We start from the raw sequence: 18,368 nt of genomic DNA on the forward strand, positions 1-18,368 counted from the left end.
CTAAATGCAGACGTCGAGCTATTTTTAAACACCATGTCAGGCATGTAAGGTCCTCAAGGCACCTTGTTGTTGCCCCAGAATATTAAAGTTCTGAGCAAGCCAAGGACTTCATATCTATTTCATATGAAATTTTATATGACATGTAAGCATAATTTTCATATAACAATGTTCTATGCAATACAAGATTTCCATGCTGGAAATCAATGCTTGAGTCCCGCATTTGGGCTCGAGGAGGTTTTGTTTGATTTATTTTGGGTCTGAAAGGGTCTCCCTTAAACACCCGGCATCACCCACAGGAAGCTGTGCTCCTGAACTTGCTCTTCCCTGGGGAGCAGTGGTCCCTGGGGAGCAGTGGTCCTGATGCAGAGGTCTGGAAGATGTTACCTCTGGATTCTGGGCAGTCATGCTGCCTTGTTTGTTTGTGTGTCCACAGGGCCAGTGCAGCAGAGGGGCTCAGGCAACACATAAGGCTTGAATTAACAGACAGGCTCAAGCGTCTGTTCATTCAGCACGTGGTCACTGAGTGCCTGCTCCATGTACTGCGTGCCAGGAGCAGGGAAGGAAAAGTGAAAGTGAAAGTCACTCAGTCGTGTCTGACTCTCTGTGACCCCATGGACTGTAGCCCACCAGTTTCCTCTGTCCGTGGGATTCTCCAGGCAAGAACACTGGAGTGGGTTGCCATTTCCTTCTCCAGGGGAATCTTCCCAACCCAGGGATCAAACCCAGGTCTCCTTCATTGTAGGCACACTCTTTACCATCTGAGCCACCAGGGAGTCACAGAGGGGAAAGACAGACATAATTCCTGCCTTGGTGGAGTCAATAGCGGGAAAGCAGATGCAAACCACTGCTCTGCACTGTGATGTGGGCAACAGTGGGGAAGGGAAGGTGACATGGGGTAGGGGACCCACCCAGTCAGGGCTTCCACGAGGGAAGGACATTTCAGCTGAGATTTGAGGAGTGAGAATTGGACGTGCAAGTCCCGAGTGGGGCAAGCAAAGAGAAGAGCCTGTGCAAAAGGCCAGGGGCAGTGGGCAACTGAGTCCGAAGGTGACTAGAGTACCTCGAAGCAGGCGACGAGGAGGGGCCTGGAGAGTCAGGCCGGGGCCAGCTCACCAAAGGTCTCATCCACTAGCGTTTCTCAAACTAGTCTTCACTATAGCCCAGAGTGAGAAATGCATTTACGTCGTAGCTCAGGACACCCAGCGAGGTAGGACTCAGCCTTCACCAGCCGTACTCGCCTGCACAAAGACCTCCACGTCCATCTTGTTCTATTTTCGTCAGCACTGGTTATGACCCCAGACTTGATCTCATCACCTTCACGGGGTGTCTGCACACACTCTTGGATGTTCAGGCAGGGAGGCTGCCCTTCATCCCAAGGTCGGTAGGGAGCTGTCCATGGGTTTTCAGCTGGAAGTGGCTGGGTCTCGTCTCTTTCTCAGGGCTGGTCGGTGGCCGTGACCTTGTTGAGAGGTGGCAGCCCCCCAAACTGGAGCAGCAGCAGAGTGGGTGGAGAGAAGTGGGTTCAGTTCAGTGGTTCTTTTTTTTTCCTCTTAATTTTATTTATTTTGGGCTGCTCTACGTCTTTACTGCTGTGCAGGCTTTTCTGTAGTTGTGGCCTGTGGGGTCACTCTCGAGTTGTGGTGCGTGCGTTTCTTACTGTGGTGGCTTGTCTTGTTGCGGAGCAAGGGCTCTAGGGACACCTGGCTCAGTAATTGCAGCTCATGGGCTTTGTTGCTCAGTGGCATGTGGGATCTTCCCAGATCAGGGATCAAACCCACGTGTCCTGCAGTAGCAGGTGAATTCCTAACCACTGAGCCTCCAGGAAAGACCCTGCAATTCTTAAGACAGAGACTAGATGATTAGATGGTAGCATGGAGTGGGGGGGAAGCAGGGGTCAAAGATGACCCTGCAGGGCTGGTGGGGCTGGTTATTGAGATGTGGAGCGATGAGGGGACAACCTCGTTTGGAGTGAAGATGCTGAGTTCTGATTCAGGCAGGCTGGGCAGAAAACAGACCAAGAGTTGATGTTCCGAGGACCCTGGGAGTCAAGAAAGGGGGCTGGATGTGGCTTCTAGAATTGGGCCTGAGCAGTCTCTTGGGACATTAGGAGTCTTGGAAGAGAAGGGATCTTTTCAGGTGAGTGTGTGAAAAAAGCCAGGGCAGACCCCGGGACCCTCATGGTTCCTGCTCCAGAGATTTTTGTCTCCAAGTAAGAAGGCAGCCCTCATCTTCCACACACTGGAGACGTCTGGATAATATTACCTGAGGAGGTTAATGCAGAACAGGCCTGTGTGTCTGAGTGGACTGTTAAACATCGTCTCAAGAAACCTGAACCCAAGCTCCCTTATAGTAAATGAACTATTCCCGGCTGATTCTGGGGGAAGCCCAGGTGGAACTCGATGACCTGTGGGCCCAATCACCCTCCGGCTTTGTGTGTTCCGAATGTTTTCCGTCTTGGCTGGTTTTGAACTAAATGTGTTCCTCATGCAGGGGAGGACGTGTTTGATGTTATTACCATCCTAAGCAATAAAAAGATGTTGCGAATTTTTAGAAGTTGGAGCAGCTGGTATTGAAATCTTTTGGCCCTGGGTTCAAATTAGTGAGTTGCCTTTCTTGATAAGAAGTCATATTAAATTCCAGGCCTTTGATTTAGTAAAGGATTTGCTTGCTGTCTAGGAAATGGCCAGAAATAGTGGATTGTGCCTGTCCCCTCTACCTGCCTCCCTCTCAACTGTCTGTTCCCCCCAACACCATACCCATCATATCCATGATTCTTGAGTTCAAAACATACATAGTGTAAAATTGAAACATACGGATAAAATGCTGTGAAATGAAGTGTTAGTCACTCAGTCATGTCCAACTCTTTGTAACCCCATGGACTGTAGCCCACCAGACCCTGCTGTCCATGGAATTCTCCAGGAAAGAATACTGGCCTGGGTAGCCATTCCCTTCTCCAGGGGATCTTCCTGACCCAGGGATTTAACCCGCATGTCCTGCATTGCAGATTCTTTACAGTCTGAGCTACCAGGGAAGCCCATAAATGCTATACATTTAAAAAAATGAAACTTTTATGGAAAAAAAATGTGGCCTGTTATCTGCAGAAAGTTTAGAATATATAGATTTGCAATGGAAGAGAAGTAAAATCATTCACTCAATGAATGTTTGTTTTTTAAAATTATTTTATTTTTGGCTGCACTGGATCTTTGTTCTGCATGCTGCTTTCTCTACTAGCAGCGAGCAGGGGCTACTGTCTAGGTGGTGTGTGGGCTTCTTGTTGCAGTTGCCTCTCTTGTTTCGGAGCACAGCCTCTAGGGCGAGAGGGCTCAGAGCTTGCAGGCTCGCAGGCTCTAGAGCAGGGACTCAATAGCTGTGGCGCACGGGCTTAGTTGCCCCACAGCAGGTGGGATCTTCCCGGACCAGGGATGAAACCGGCATCCCCTGCACTGCAGCATGGATCCTTAACCACCAGGGAAGCCCCACTGAATGAATGTTGAAGAACAGCTTCTAAGCTGCCTGAGTTGCTGGAGACGTGTGGGCAGGGTCCCCGCCGAGAGGACGTGCAGGCTGCACTCCCGGTTGGATGTTGTCAACGTCAGTGGGCAGCAAAGGACACACCGCGGTGGGCTTTTGAAGAAACACTTGCAGGAAGTAAGGGAGAAGGAGAGTGAAAAGGCTGGCTTAAAATTCAACATTCAAAAAAACTAAGATCATGCATCCAGACCCATCACTTCATGGCAAATAGATGGGGAAAACCTGGAAACAGTGACAGACTTTATTTTCTTGGGCTCCAGAATCACTGTGGATGGTGACAGCAGTCACGAGATTAAAAGATACTTGCTCCTTGGAAGGAGAGCTATGAGAAACCTAGACCTATCCCCTGGAGAGGGGAATGGGTACCCACTCCAGTTTTCTTGCCTGGAGAATTCCATGCACAGAGCAGCCTGGTAGGCTATAGTCCATGGGGTCGCAAAGGGTCAGACATGACTGAGTGACCAACACTTCACTTCATAAGGGACATCATATGATATTTCTCTTCAAGAAGGCATGCTATCTTTTAAGGAGTTGTCTTGGTGCTAGGAGAATGTTGCTATTTATGGTTGAGCAAGGAGAAGACTCTTGAGAGTCCCTTGGAATGCAAGGAGATCAAACCAGTCAGTCCTAAAGGAAATCAACCTGGAATATTCATTGGAAGGACTGATGCTGAAGCTGAAGCTCCAGTACTTTGGCCACCTGATTGGAGGAGTCAACTCATTAGAAAAGACCCAGATGCTGGGAAAGATTGAAGGCTGGAGGAGAAGGGGACGACAGAGGATGAGATGGTTGAATGGCATCACTAACTCAATGGATGTGAATCTGAGCAAACTCCGGGAGATAGTGAAGGACAGAGGAGCCTGGCGTACTGCAGTCCATGGGGTTGCAAAGAGTCAGACATGATTGAGCAACTGAACAACAGCATGGTTGAGCAGGTATTCCTGCTGATGGAGGAAGTTTGGTCAATATGTAATGCAGAGACCAATGCACTCTTTCTCTGTCTGACTGACTTCATTCAGTGTGGTGGTCTCTGGGTCCAGTTTCCCAGGCTGAGAAGCAGAGGCAGAACGATGCTTTAGGTCTGGAGTTCCCTGACTGGACCCATGCCAAAGCCTCCTGTACATCACTGGTCCATCTCAACTCCGTGATGGTTGGGTGGTGGTTTGGTGGAGGCAGGGGCGAAGGAGTTAAGCTCCCTGCTCAACTGATACTTGTTCACTCAAGGGTCACGAATTTCCACATGGGCCGAGGCTGCAGGACTGACATGGTTCCAGTGCTGTTTCATCTTTATCACAAAGGTGGTCCCTTCGATACCACTTCCCTCATGGGTGGACCCAGCTGGGATTGTCAGCGCGGGGCTGCCAGATTAATAGCCCTCCAGACAACAGTGTTAGGGACTCTGGGAAAATAAATTTAAAACACTAGGCCTTCCCTGGTGGCTCTGACATAAAGACCCCACCTGCCAATGATGGAGACAAGGGCCAGGAAGATCCCACATGCTGTGGAGCAACTGAGCCTGGGTGCCACAACCACTGAGCCTGTGCTCCAGAGCCTGGGAGCCACGACTGCTGAGATCACGTGCCACAAGTACTGAAGCCCAAGCGCCCTGGAGCCCATGCCCTGCAACAAGAGAAGCCACCGCAGTGAGAAGCCCGCACACCACAGCTAGCGAGTAGCCCCTCCTTGCCACAACCAGGGAAAAGCCCATGCAGCAACAAGGACCCAGCATAACCAAAAATAAAATTAAATGAAATTAAATGAAACACAATCAGTCGCCTGCAAACAGACGCAACGGGTCTTTTTTGGGGCGACGGAAGTGTTCCAGAAGTGGACTGTAGTGAGAGTTGCCTAACATTATAAATTGACTAAAAATCATTGAATTGTAAACTTACAATGGGCAGGTTTTATGATATGTAAATCGTGCTTCAGTAAAGCTGTTAAAACATTAAAATGTTATCAAAAGTCATTTTAATAGAATTTATCAGCTGTGTTTTCATTATTACTAATGAAAAAGCATATATATATATATATATATATTTTTTTTTTTTATCAGAGTCAGGGTTTTCTTTTTTCAGAATAGGGGGATAAAATGTTAGAAAAATTGCAAAGGTACCCAAGAGTTTAAAAATAGTTTCAGAGGAAGTCAAGTTCAAGGGAAGGATGGGCACCTGCAGATGTGATTTTGGAGAAGGAAAAAGGTTTTGCCAAGCAGCCAGGCTGCAAGGCTGAGAAGTCTGAGGAGCCCGCGTGCATCCAGGGTTTCTAGAATTTAAAGGAGCCGCAGCTGCACTGGGAGCCTGGTTGGGTGGGGGCCGGTGGTAGGTGGCAAGTGGCTTGGGACATCACCTGTTCTACATGGAGAAACTCGACATTGGCAGATCTTATTTTTTAGCATCTTGAAAAAGGGCTAAGTGTCTCAGATCTCATTAAAACATCAAACTGTGTCTATTTTTAAAGAAGCACCATATGCTTTGTGCCTCTAGCAAAATCTTTATACCTGGTTCAGAGACTTTAAACACCACCCCTTAGATGCAATACTTCTAAATCAGAGAGGGGGGAAGTTGGCTTTTCACAGTGGAATGCATAAATACAATTTTTAAGAATCACTTGGAGCCTAAGGTCCCTAAGTGAGCCATATGCTTAAAGGTGATATAAAGATACAAAGGGTTTCTCAGGTGGCAGTAGTGGTAAAGAACCCGCCTGCCGATGCAAGAGAAACACAAGAGATGTGGGTTCAATCTCTGGGTCTGGAAGATCCCCTGGAGAAGGGAATGGCAACCCACTCCAGTATTCTTGCCTGGAGAATCCCATGGACCGAGGAGCCTGGTGGGCTATAGTCCATGGGGTCGAAAGCAGTCAGACACGACTGAGCAACTAAAGATAAAGATGAAAAAAATGGGCATTTGGTAAAGGTTGGGTGGGCTATTTGGACTTCTCAGAAGGACATATAACACCAACTGTTCTATGTCATGACTAGAGCAAGTGTAGGTAGCCAGTGGATCCAAGTCGGCATCTGAGTCTGTAGAAAGGGATTCGTCTGCACAATGAAACCCACCTGCACCCTGAGTGGGCACCGCTAACAAGGCCCCAGAACAGAGCAGGGATCAGGGCCCAAGAGGAGGCAGAAGTGACCGGAGGCCCTCAGTCCACTTGACTGTTTTCTCATCTTTAAATGGGAATATTAATGCAATCGAATGGCTGTGAACATTTTGTATATTTTTAAAATTTTGTTTTTAAAAATTATTTATTTTGGAGATGGGAGGGTGGTTCGAGAGGGAGGGGATATACGTATGCCTCTGGTTGATTCATGTTGAGGTTTGACAGAAAACAACAACATTCTGTAAAGCAATTATCCTTCAATTAAAAAATAAATAAAATTTAAAAAAATAAAGTTATTCCCTATGAAAAAAGTATTTGTTTCTTTTGGCTGGTGCTGCGTGTGGGCTTTTCCCTAGTGTGGTGAGTGGGGCCTCTCTCGTTGATGTGCGAGAGCTGCTCACCGCTGTGGCTTCTCTTGTTTCAGAGCACGGGCCCCAGGCTCATGGGCTTCAGCACAGGCTCAGTAGTTGTAGAGCACGGGCTTAGTTGCTCCGCAGCACACGGGATCTTCCGGGACCAGGGATCGAACCTGTGTCTCCTGCATTGATGGTCAGATGCTGATCCAGTGAGCCACCAGGGAAGTCCCATTTTGTGCATTTGAAATCTTATCCAAACAGTAGGTATTATTACTGTTTCTTTGGTCCGAGCAAGAATTCAGTCTGTCTTAGACCCCCGTGTTCACACAGAGTCCTGCAGCCTGGTTCCACAGACTAGAATTTCCCAACTGGGTGCCTGACCCCAAAGCAATGCCCAGGCTGCCAGTGTGTCCAGGCTTTAGCCCCCTCAGGCCCAAGCCTGGTCACTCCACGGAGCCATATGAATGCTCTTTGTACATATCCTCGGGGTGGCATTGGGGACTGAACAAACCAGATAGTGTCCAAATCCTGGTGCTTCCCTGTATCTCCCGTGGATGTGGCAGTCATCCTACATTCTCTGCAGCCAGCAGCGTTAACTCCAGGGGGACAAGGAGTTCTCACCCACTTCTCTCCAGAAGCACCCGGGAGAGCTCAGATATGCGTGTCCTACGCGTTCAAGGGCAGCCAGAGTCCTGGGGTCTGTCCACGGCTGCCGTGGCCCCATGTGCTCCTGCCCCTCTCTGTTCCCACAGAGCCTCCAAGCTACTTTGTTCCTACCTCCTCCTATTCCTGCTGAAAGACTTCACTGCTCCTGTCCCAAAATACTAACTCACTGCTAATATGAAAGACCCGTGTGGCTTCCCTAGTGGTCCAGTGGTTAGGAATCCTTGCAATGCAGGGGGCGCTGCTTCAATCCCTGGTCTGGGAAGATCCCACATGCCAAGGGCAACAAGCCTGTGAGCCACAACTACTGAGCTTGTGCCCTTGGGCCCAGGAGCTGCCACTACTGTGCCCATGTGCTACAACAAGAGCAGCCGCTGCAATGGGAAGCTCAGGCACGGAAGCTAGAGAAAGCCTGCAAGCAGCAATCAAGACCCAGCGCAGCCAAAAATAAATAAAGAATAATAGTTTTAAAAAACGCATGTTTGTGAACGCCCACCTAAATCTCATGGAAGTGGCCCAGCTCAGGGTTAAGCCAGCCCTCCTGGGTCCTAATGTGGGCGTCTCTTGTCACCACTTTCTAGGTGAAGGACTGAAGTCTATAAAACTGCATCAGTGGCAGGGTTCTACAAGGTAGGCTGTCAGCAGGTCCCAAAATTGAGGTTTGAGAACTTTAAATTCCCTAGAGCCATAGTTAACAGAAGGCTTGCTGGGCCCCCAACCCTGGGGTTGTGATTCAGCAGGTCTGGTGGCCCTGATAACCTGCATTTTTAACAAGTTTCTATATCCTGGCCAATGCAGGTTCAGAGGACCCCTGAGCTATCACAGGGCTAAGCCTGGCAGTAATAATGCACACAATACATTTCAGGTGATCCTAAGAATCCTCAGTAAAGCTGTGCTTCATTAAAAGCCTCCCCGATTCTGTTCTCTCCCCCTTCCCCCACTTTTTTTTCTGGCCACACCATGGGGCATGCAGGATCTTAAGTTCCCCAACCAGAGATGGAACCCACACCCCTTGAAGTGGAAGCACAAAGTCTTAACCAGGAAAGTCCCTCCAATTTTGTTCTGTTTGAAAATTTTCCTCCCAGGAGTCTTGCCTGAGCCGAGAAATAAAAAATCTGGTCTCTCTCAGCTCACTTAGAAGCTGAGACATGTAGCCTAACACCTGTTTCTAAGCAAAGCTATTGATGAATTACTTCTGGCAGCTCTTGCCTAGTTTTTCATTGCCAATAAAGTTATTGAAATTGGGATATACCATCTGTTTGAGAGTTTGTATCAAAAAGACAGGTGACACGGCTGCAGGTAAAGACAGACTCAAGCTGTTTCCACGGTAGACTTCCCCATCTGCCCAAGCTGACATCACTCCTTAGATCCGGCATTTGTGAACCAGCATTTTCCTGGAGTAAAGGATGAAAAGTCCTGTATCACAAATGTGATTGGTTACTGGAAGCAATAACCACAGCTTCAGAGAAAGAACTCACCAATTCCCCACCAGCAGAGACAGCAAGTTCTACTGGAGATTACCATGCCCGACTCTTTGCAGTCTGCCAGGCTCCTCTGTCCATGAGATTCTCCAGGCAAGAATGCTGGAGTGGACTGCCATTCCCTTCTCCAGGTAGATCTTCCTGACCCAGGGATCGAACGCACGTCTCCTAGATTGCAGGCAGATTCTTTACCACTGAGCCACCAAGGAAGCCCCAGAGATTATATACATATTTCTAAATCTGTGAATTAGAATGTAGATGTGCTGCTGTGAAGTGACTATTAGAATTATTTTTAATATTTCTGGAAAATAGTTCCCTAAGAAGTGCTTGCTCCCCAACCCAGTGCTTTGAGAGTTTATTCTTCAAAGTGGATGGTGGCCCCACCCCAGGGAGACTCTCCGGACACCCAGGGCACAGATTGAGGAAGGCCAGCGCCCACCTTTGCTTGAAGGACGTAGAGGAGCAGCATCTATGGGGGCAGCCAGAGCAGCAGCAGGGTTCTGAAGATAGTGGGACTAGTGGGCAGCTGCTGTTGCCGTCGTGTGGGGAGGGTCAGTCGTTTTTCTGAACACCCAATGGTGATTCGGGCTTTCTGGGCCGGACCAACCTCAGACTTGTGTGAACTGCCAATGCCACCAGCCATATCGGTAAACATCAGGCCATCACATTACAGCCACCTTGGTGATGCACCCTGAAGGGGCTCAGGATGTGCAAACACAGGATACTGGCCGTGGAGAGCTGAGGTGCACATCAAAGGGCTGATTTCAGTGAGCCCAGGCTCTTGCACCTTCTCGCACTTAGAAAAGCGGTAAATTCTTTAACTTGAGATGTCTGGTTTTCTTTAATTAACAGTAATCTCTGGTTCTGACTACCTGGTCTTTGTTGTAAAAACTCCTGCATATCCTGGCTTCCTGCCATCGGTCCTCTCCCCAAACCCTGGCACTTCTTCAGAGCAGCCCCTCTGAGACTGCAGAGAGGCAGTCTCCCGGGCATAAGACCTCAGTTCTGTCCTCCGAATAAAACGTAACTCTCAACGTTTAGGTTGCACATTTCTTTTTTTTCCAGTTAACAAGTGTAATAAGACGATCTGCTGCCTCCACGCAGACCCACCTTTGGACAATCCTGCTTCAGTCGTGACAAGAAAGGAGGCATGAGCCTCTGTTGAAAACCCTTTGTGGGTGCTAAGTTGCTAAGTCATGTCCGACTCTTTGCAACCCTACGAGCTGCAGACAACAAATGCCGTGCTCCATTCAGTGTCTCCTCTCTGCTCACTGCCAGTGGCTCCTTCCACCCCGGGTGTAGACACAGCTCACTAAGCATGCCGCCAGTGGACCCCTGCTCACAGCGGAGCACAGGCTGTCACCTCCCCTTAGTAAATGAAACCTCAGTTTACAATGCTTGTTATTTTTTCTCAACTTTTTCTTTATTCTTTAAAATATGCCAACAATTTTTTAATTGGAGTACAGTTGTACGATGTTGTGTTAGTTTCCACTGTACAGTGAAATGAATCAGCTATATATATACACGGGGGCTTCCCAGGTGGTACCAGTGGTAAGCAACCCACCTGCCAATGCAGGAAACAGAAGAGACACAGGTTTGATCCCTGGGTCGGGAAGGTCCCCTGGAGGTGGAAATGGCAACCCACTCCAGTATTCTTGCCTGGAGAATCCCACAGACAGAGGAGCCTGGCAGGCTAAAGTCCACGGGGTTGCAAAGAGTAGGACATGACTGCAGCAACTTAGCACAGCACATGTGTGTACGTATATCCCCTCCACCTTGAACCTCCCACTCACCTCCCACATCCCACCTCTCCCCTCTAGGTCAATAGAAAATGGACATGTGGACCCAGTAGGGGAAGGGAGGGTGGGATGAATTCAGAGAGTAGGATTGACATCAATACACGACCATGTGTAAAACACGTAGCTAGTGGCAAGTTGCTGTACAGCACAGGGAGCTCAGCTCGGTTCTCTGTGAGACCGAGATGCTTATTTATCTTCAACACCTGCACGTCTACTTAGCCCCAGGGTGGGATCAATTGCATGGGAACTACAGTCAGTGCCTTGAAATGGTTCCGTTCCCAGCTCGATGCTTCCTGGGCTTACAATTCCCATCACGACCCCTCTCTTCCACATACAAGCCGCAGGAGAGATGCTGAGAGCTGCTTCAGACTGAAGAAGGCCCCAGAACATCTCCCGTTCGCCTGTTACCTCTTACTTTGATCTTTAATGTGCCCGAGCACTTGCTAAGAAAAACGCTGTTGATCTGGGGACGAACAACAGGACTGTGACCAAAACGCTGAATTAAAATATCTGAGACAAGTTGTTGCCCAGAAGCCCAAACAATTTTAATCTGATTCAACGTCAAGACACATATTTAAAAAAAAATTCCTTGCACCATCTGTTCCTTTGGTTAAGCATGAAATCGCTCCCTATAATTACGTTGCAGGAAAGATCCACTCTTACAGCGTGGAGACGGGGGCAGGTGAAAGGCTCAGCCAGGATTGATAAACACATGGACACGCAGGGGTTTGTCTTTTTCTCAGTGGCCCGTATTCTGTGCTCCAAGAGGGACTTGATCCACCAGGGCTTCAAGCATACCTGTCATGGTTCCTGTTCTTTAATTCAAGAGACAGAAATCCATGAACTCGAAACAATGAGGGATGTGGAATTAACTTACTAATTACTAGTTGGTGAGTTACTGACTAATGCCCTTCTTTGTACCCGGCCTTGCACATGTTCTTACAACTCTGGGGGTAGACACGTGGTTGGTTTCATTTCATAGATTGGAAGACAGAGGCACGGGAGTATTGTTTCGTGCTAACACAAGTATCTGTGATCTGCAGAGAGCTATTTCTCACTTACAGAATAACACAGAAGATCTCTACTTATATAGCTCAACCTCCACAGGTTTGGATAACTGCTTCCACCATTGAGATAAGCCTGTTCTGGCCATGCTCAGAACTGGAGCTCAGACCGTGGGGTCTACCCTGGAGCACTGAGGACCAGGCGGACCTGAGCTGAAGTAACATCACCAAGACATTGTCACTGGCTGAGCCTTTAGACTATGTGGTGTGAGACCTCCTGAATTCCTTCGCCACCCCAGTCCTTCAACTTGAGATCTCTATGATATTGACTCTAAGGAATCTGGAAAAAAAGATGCTTCTCACCAGCACAGAGGAAGAAGTGGGTGCAAACAAGTGGAAAGCCAGAGGGCTTCTAAAGGAGAGAAGCTGCCATATCCCTAAGGTGTCTCTAGGAGCGTCTACAGGTCTGATTCACACCTGGCTCATGCATTTTGTTTCTGGCAGAAGGTAGTGGAAAGAAGAAACAATTCAGTTCTCCTTCGAATGTTTTCATTCCCGGACCGCTGCCGATGGCAGGGGGCTCCAGTCGGTCAAGTGTGTTCTTCTGGCTCCTTGTGGGCCCTGCCTATGCTAGCCCAAGCGAGGGACTGCCCATGTGATCCCTCCCTACAGCCAGTGGGGCTTCCTCTGGGGGAGCCTGAGGAACCCAGAGCTGATGCTGCCTCCCCTCCTGGTTCCATGGCCACCTCAGTCACCTACATGCTCCACTGCAACAATCTTTTTACTGAAATTATGAAACATTTATTTCTCAGGGGAAATAAAGATTGGGCCTATAAAAAGAAAATTGAGTCAAATTGTTGGCTCATTAAGTCTTATATTTTTAAATTGCTTTATCCTTTTAGGTAATTTTTAAATAAAGTATATAATTGATATCTTGTTTAATAATTCAAAAGTGCTTCCATTATATATACACACACACACACACACATATGAAAATATCTTTATTCATCCATCAATGGACATTTAGCTTGTTTTCATGCCTTGGATACTGTGAATAATGTCCAGCATGGTGAGTACAATTCACAAGATTGTATTATACAGTTGAAATTTGCTGTAAAGAATGGAAATCGTAATTTCATGACCACATACACACACACCCCAAAACTGATAATTACATGAAGAGATGGAGCTATTAACTAACTTTACTGTGGGCATCACTTCACAGTATATATGTGTATCACATCATCACCCTAAACTGACACGTGTGATATGTCGACAGTCTCTCAGTAAAAGCTCAGGTACAAGAAGAAAACAAAAGAGCAGCTAGGGCAGCGACCTGCTTGCCTTGCTCCCAGCACTGAGGGCCAGTCCCCGCCTGTGCTCCCCGTAACAGCCCTCCCTGGGGGGCACGTCACAGGCAAAGAAAGATGTAGAGAAATTAAGAAACAAAATCAACCCAGTTGGTAGGATCTATCTGACTCCCAGGCTGGGTTCTTACCCCAACTATTATATAATTGTGTGTGTGTGTGTGTGTGTGTGTGCGCGCGCGCGTGTGTGTGTGTGGTGTGATCAGTCACTCAGTTGAGTCCGACTCTTTTGTGACCCCATGCACTGTAGCCCTCCAGGCTCCTCTGTCCATGGGATTTCCCAGACTTAAGAATACTGGAGTGGGTTGCCATGCCCTCCTCCTGGGGATTTTTCCAATTCAGGGATTGACCCTGCATCTCCTGCATTGCAGGCAGATTCTTCACCATCTGAGCCACCAGGGAAGCCCAACACTCTGGCAGCACCACAGTTTTCTGGAGTGTTACCACAGTGGAAACTGGGGGAAGAAGACATGCGATCCTGCTGGATTATTTCTTACAACTGCTTTAGGTCAAACAAGCTTCCCAGGTGGCTCTGCAGTAAAGAACCCGCCTGCCAATGCAGGAGATGCAGGTTCAATCCCTGGGTCAGGAAGATCCCCCGGAGGAGGAAATGGCAATCCAGTCCAGTATCTTGCCTGGAGAATCCCATGGACAGAGGAGTCTGGCGGGCTATAGCCTATAGCATCCCAAGAGAGACAGACATGACTGAGTGACTAAACAACAAAAAGGCTAAACAAGGAGTGGCGGCATACACCAACATTTATTTACTCCACAAAGTTTCTGTTGAGCATCTTCTCTGCTGGGGACACAGCAAACAACACACACAAAGCCCTGCCCTCACAAAGCTGGCTTTGCTCCAGCAGTGCCTCATTCAAAGCTTCGCTGGATCAGGGTGCTTATAATTCAGGTTAATAAATTGCTGTTCGGTTGCTCAGTCGTGTCTGACTCTTTGCAACCCTATGGACGGCTCACTAGGCGTCCCTGTCCTCTACCATCTCCTGGAGTTTGCTCAAACTCATGTCCATTGAGTGATGCCATCCAACCATCTCATCCTCTGGCACCCTCTTCTCCTGCCACTCTCAATCTTTCCCAGCATCAGGGTCTATTCCAATGAGCTGGCTCTTCACATCAGGTGGCCAAAGTATTGGAGCTTCAGCTTCAGCATCAGTCCTTCCAATGAGTATTCAGGGTTGATTTCTTTTAGGATGTATTAAATAAATGCTGATTATGGAAATGTTGATTGCAAACTCTGGTCCCCCACAAGGCGGGTCTGATTAGGTTTCCCAGGTGATGTGACAAGGCTTGTCATACTTGTGAAGACCCAGCCTTGGTCCAAGTGGTAAATAAGTGAGTCATCTCCACTCCGATGCTTAAAATACCTGTAAAAGGTAAAAAAACTGTTCTATTCCACACATGCTTGGAAGGTCTAACCCCCTTTTCTTTCCTGCTTCTTTGCTCCAGGCCATCCAGAGCCCACGAAGTTGCACAGCCAGTTGTCACGAAGACGATGAGGCTGTGATTGATGAATCGCAAGTCCCAGCCTGTTGCTCCCAAAGACAGGCTCCTCCCAGCCCTTCCAGCTCCCCTGAGATCCAAGCCAGCAGGAGGAACATGCAGCCCCCGAATCGCTGAGGCCCCTCCTATTCCGCTTCTGCCTCACCGCCAGGGCCTCTTCCACGATGGCCTGTAACCAATCGTCCATCGAGACCTACGAATACCTGCTGCCCAACGGGAGCCACGAGGGGGACTCCAGGGTGCCCCCACCGCCCGCCACGCTCAGGATGTCCCTGGCGGTCCTCATGATGCTGATGGTCGTGGTGGGGTTCCTAGGCAACGCGGTGGTCTGCATCATCGTGTACCAGAGGCCGACCATGCGCTCCGCCATCAACCTGCTGCTGGCCACGCTGGCCTTCTCGGACATCATGCTGTGCTTGTGCTGCATGCCCTTCACGGCCGTCACCCTCGTCACTGTCCACTGGCACTTTGGGGACTCCTTCTGCCGGCTCTCAGCCGCACTCTACTGGTTCTTCGTCCTGGAGGGCGTGTCCATCCTGCTCATCGTCAGCGTGGACCGCTTCCTCATCATCGCGCAGCGCCAGGACCGGCTGAATCCCCGCCGGGCCAAAGTAATCATCGCCGCGTCCTGGGCGCTGTCCTTCTGCGTCTCGGCGCCGGCGCTGGCCGGCTGGACGCTGGTGGAGGTGCCGGCGCGGGCCCCACAGTGTGTGCTGGGCTATACCGAACTCCCGGCCGGCCGCGCCTACGTGCTGACTCTGGTGGGCGCCGCCTTCTTCATTCCCTTTGCGGTGATGCTCGGCGCCCACCTGGGCGTCCTGCACGCGGTGCGCAAGAACGCGGTGCGTGTGCACAACCAGTCCGAGCGCCTGGACCTGCGCCGGCTGCCCCGCGCCTGCCTGCGGCGGCTGCGGCGGCAGCAGCAGCAGGCCAGCCTGGACCTGAGTTTCAAGACCAAGGCCTTCACCACCATCTTGATCCTCTTCGTGGGCTTCTCGCTGTGCTGGCTGCCGCACTCGGTGTACAGCCTGCTGTCCGTGTTCAGCCGGCGCTTCTACTGCGGCCCCTCTTTCTACGCCACCAGCTCCTGCGTGCTGGGGCTGAGCTACCTCAAGTCCGTCTTCAACCCTATCGTCTACTGCTGGCGGATCAAGAAGTTCCGCGAGGCCTGTCTGGAGCTGCTGCCCCCCACCTTCCAGATCCTCCCCAAAGTGCCTGAGCGGATCCGGAGGCGAATCCAGCCGAGCACCGTGTACGCGTGCACGGAGAACCAGTCCGCGGTTTAGGGGAGGGCCGAGCAATAGCCACCATCTGCCCCTCACTTGACTTCCTGGGACTCCCGAGCAGTCAGCGCTTAGCACAAAGGGACCCGCTGGTCACCAGGGAAACGGGCTCCCGCGTTTGCACGATGAATTATTTCTGTTTCTTGCTGCGGAACATTAGTGCAGACCTGCTGGAAACCCGAAGGCCATCAGGACCAAAGGGGAGATGCGTGCAGTGATGCAGGTGGTGGCGGTTTAGTCGCTAAGTCGTGTCCGACTATTTCGACCCCATGGACTGTAGCCTCCCAGGCTCCTCTGTCCATGGGATTTTCCAGGCAAGAATACTGGAGTGGGTTGCTATTTCCTTCTCCAATGAACCTTCCTGACCCAGGGATCAAACCCGGGTCTCCTGCACTGCAGGCAGATTCCTTACCAACTAAGCTATGAGTGATGCCTGAGTTGGGCTGAAAGTTAGGGAGGAAGGGGAGCAGTAGGGAGGTTGGCTGAGTGGCAGGAGGAAGGCTCTGTGAGCCCTCTCCAGGCCTGCCTTGGAGACACCAGGGTGCCCTGTTCTGATGTGAGAAACCCCGGTGCGTCCATCTCTGGGTGGTCAGGCATTGTCCGCGGCGCCAGCATCCTCCACAGGCGTTGGTGTCTGTGTGTGTGTGGTGGAAGCATGCAGAGTTCTTTATGTTGGTCAGATGGGCATTTGGGGTGATCCCAAACCATCATTTCTGGAAACCAAAGTCACATAGGAGGCAGAGGGGCCCTGGGCCTTTCAGCTCCCGTGTGACACAGGGGAGACCTTGGTGGCTCGAAGCCCAGAGAATGTTCGAGGGCAGCTCAGCTGAGAGGAGAAGCCCACCCCACTGCTCATGCATGTCCTCAACCCTCCTCCCCGCCATGGCCCCTTACCTGAAGCCACCTCTGGGCCAGCGGTGACAGCCCTGCCCCTTCTCTTCTTCCTGCTTCCTGCCCCGCCCCACCTGGCCCTCCTTCCATCTGACCAATGAGCGGGTACCACATGCCTTGTCCTGCTGATTCATCATTTCAGTACTTGTGTTGACTTGCTTTCAGGCTCAGAAGTGGCTGGGGGCTTTGTTTACATGTTTCTCGTGATGCCCTGAGGCCCGCCACATCACCCCGTCACAGCGGCGGGAATACAACCCCCACTGGGCTGCCTTTGTGACCTCTGTGTTCCTCTACCTCACGCAGGGCTGCAGGAGTCTGACCGCTGTAGCCTGGGCCACCTCCCCGGGACCCTGGGACCCCGGTCCCCCAGCCCAGGCAGGACCGTGATCCAGAGGGCAGATGCTTGGAGGGGACCCTTCTGCTTGTCCTGGGCACTGGGCCTCTACGCCCTGGGCCACTGTTACCACCAGGAGCTTCCACTGCTGAGAGTGACTTTCCTGAGTTCAGGGCACACGGTTGGTTCTGTGGACTGTCCTTACACTTTCAGATCTGAAGAGAGTGGGAGATTTAAAGAGAAATGTAGAAAACATGATTCCAAGCCCAACTCAGTTAGAAACTAGTCATGCGACCTTGCTGGTTTCTCCCCAGTTTCTCTGGGCTTTGGTTTCCCCATCCCTGAGGAAGCAGGTCTAGAAGGTCTCCAAGGTCCCAGCCACCTCTCACACACTCTCATTCTGAAATGCGTATGTTTTCCACTCGTCGACACCACACCCCCCGCCTGCGTTTATCTATCATTAATTAAGTGCCTAAGAGGTGCAAGGCACTGTGTGGTTGGAGGGGTGGGAGGGGCTGGGCCTGGAGGCAGATGTCAGAGTTATCTCAGGATAATCAGGACTCACATTTGGCGCAAGAACTCAGATGCTCCCCGTGTGTATTTCTTCTCGTTTCCTTTCCAAGGCTGTATCACCAGACTAGCTCCTCATTCTCCTCCTGTGACAGAAGCAAAAAAGAAAGATAACACAGTTTACACTCCTCTAAGCCCAGAGGAGTTCTTTTCCAGAAAATAGTTGGCACTTTTCTCACCAACCTCACCCTCCCTTTATACACTGACCCAGAGCCCCTGGACCCTTTTATACGCAGAGAGGGAGAGAGAAGTGACAGAGAGAGAGCTGAGAGAGAGGTTGATTGAAGATGGGCAGTTGGTGTGTGATTGATTGAGGTGTGTCCCTCACGTCTGTGTCCTGTGAGCCCCCAGCAAGGTCAGGGTTTGCCCTCAGTCCCCACGAGGCAGAGCTGCATGGCCTTGGTGGTGTCCGAGAGCACAGCCCGCCTGCCAAAGGGACTGAGCCTCTGGGCACCTCCCCACTGGTGGCCGTTTA

The 18,368-nt window shown here is 50.3% G+C and overlaps 1 protein-coding gene across 1 annotated transcript; it reads left to right on the forward strand.

Moving 5' to 3' along the window:
• Positions 1-14,979: 14,979 nt before the first annotated feature.
• Positions 14,980-16,101, forward strand: GPR45 (G protein-coupled receptor 45). Its single transcript, XM_055539065.1, has one exon. It carries the CDS (start codon positions 14,980-14,982, stop codon positions 16,099-16,101), a length of 1,122 nt encoding a protein of 373 aa, XP_055395040.1.
• The last annotated feature ends 2,267 nt before the right edge of the window (positions 16,102-18,368 follow it).

The sequence above is a fragment of the Bubalus kerabau genome, chromosome 11, assembly GCF_029407905.1.
Source record: "Bubalus kerabau isolate K-KA32 ecotype Philippines breed swamp buffalo chromosome 11, PCC_UOA_SB_1v2, whole genome shotgun sequence".
NCBI lineage: Eukaryota > Metazoa > Chordata > Mammalia > Artiodactyla > Bovidae > Bubalus > Bubalus kerabau.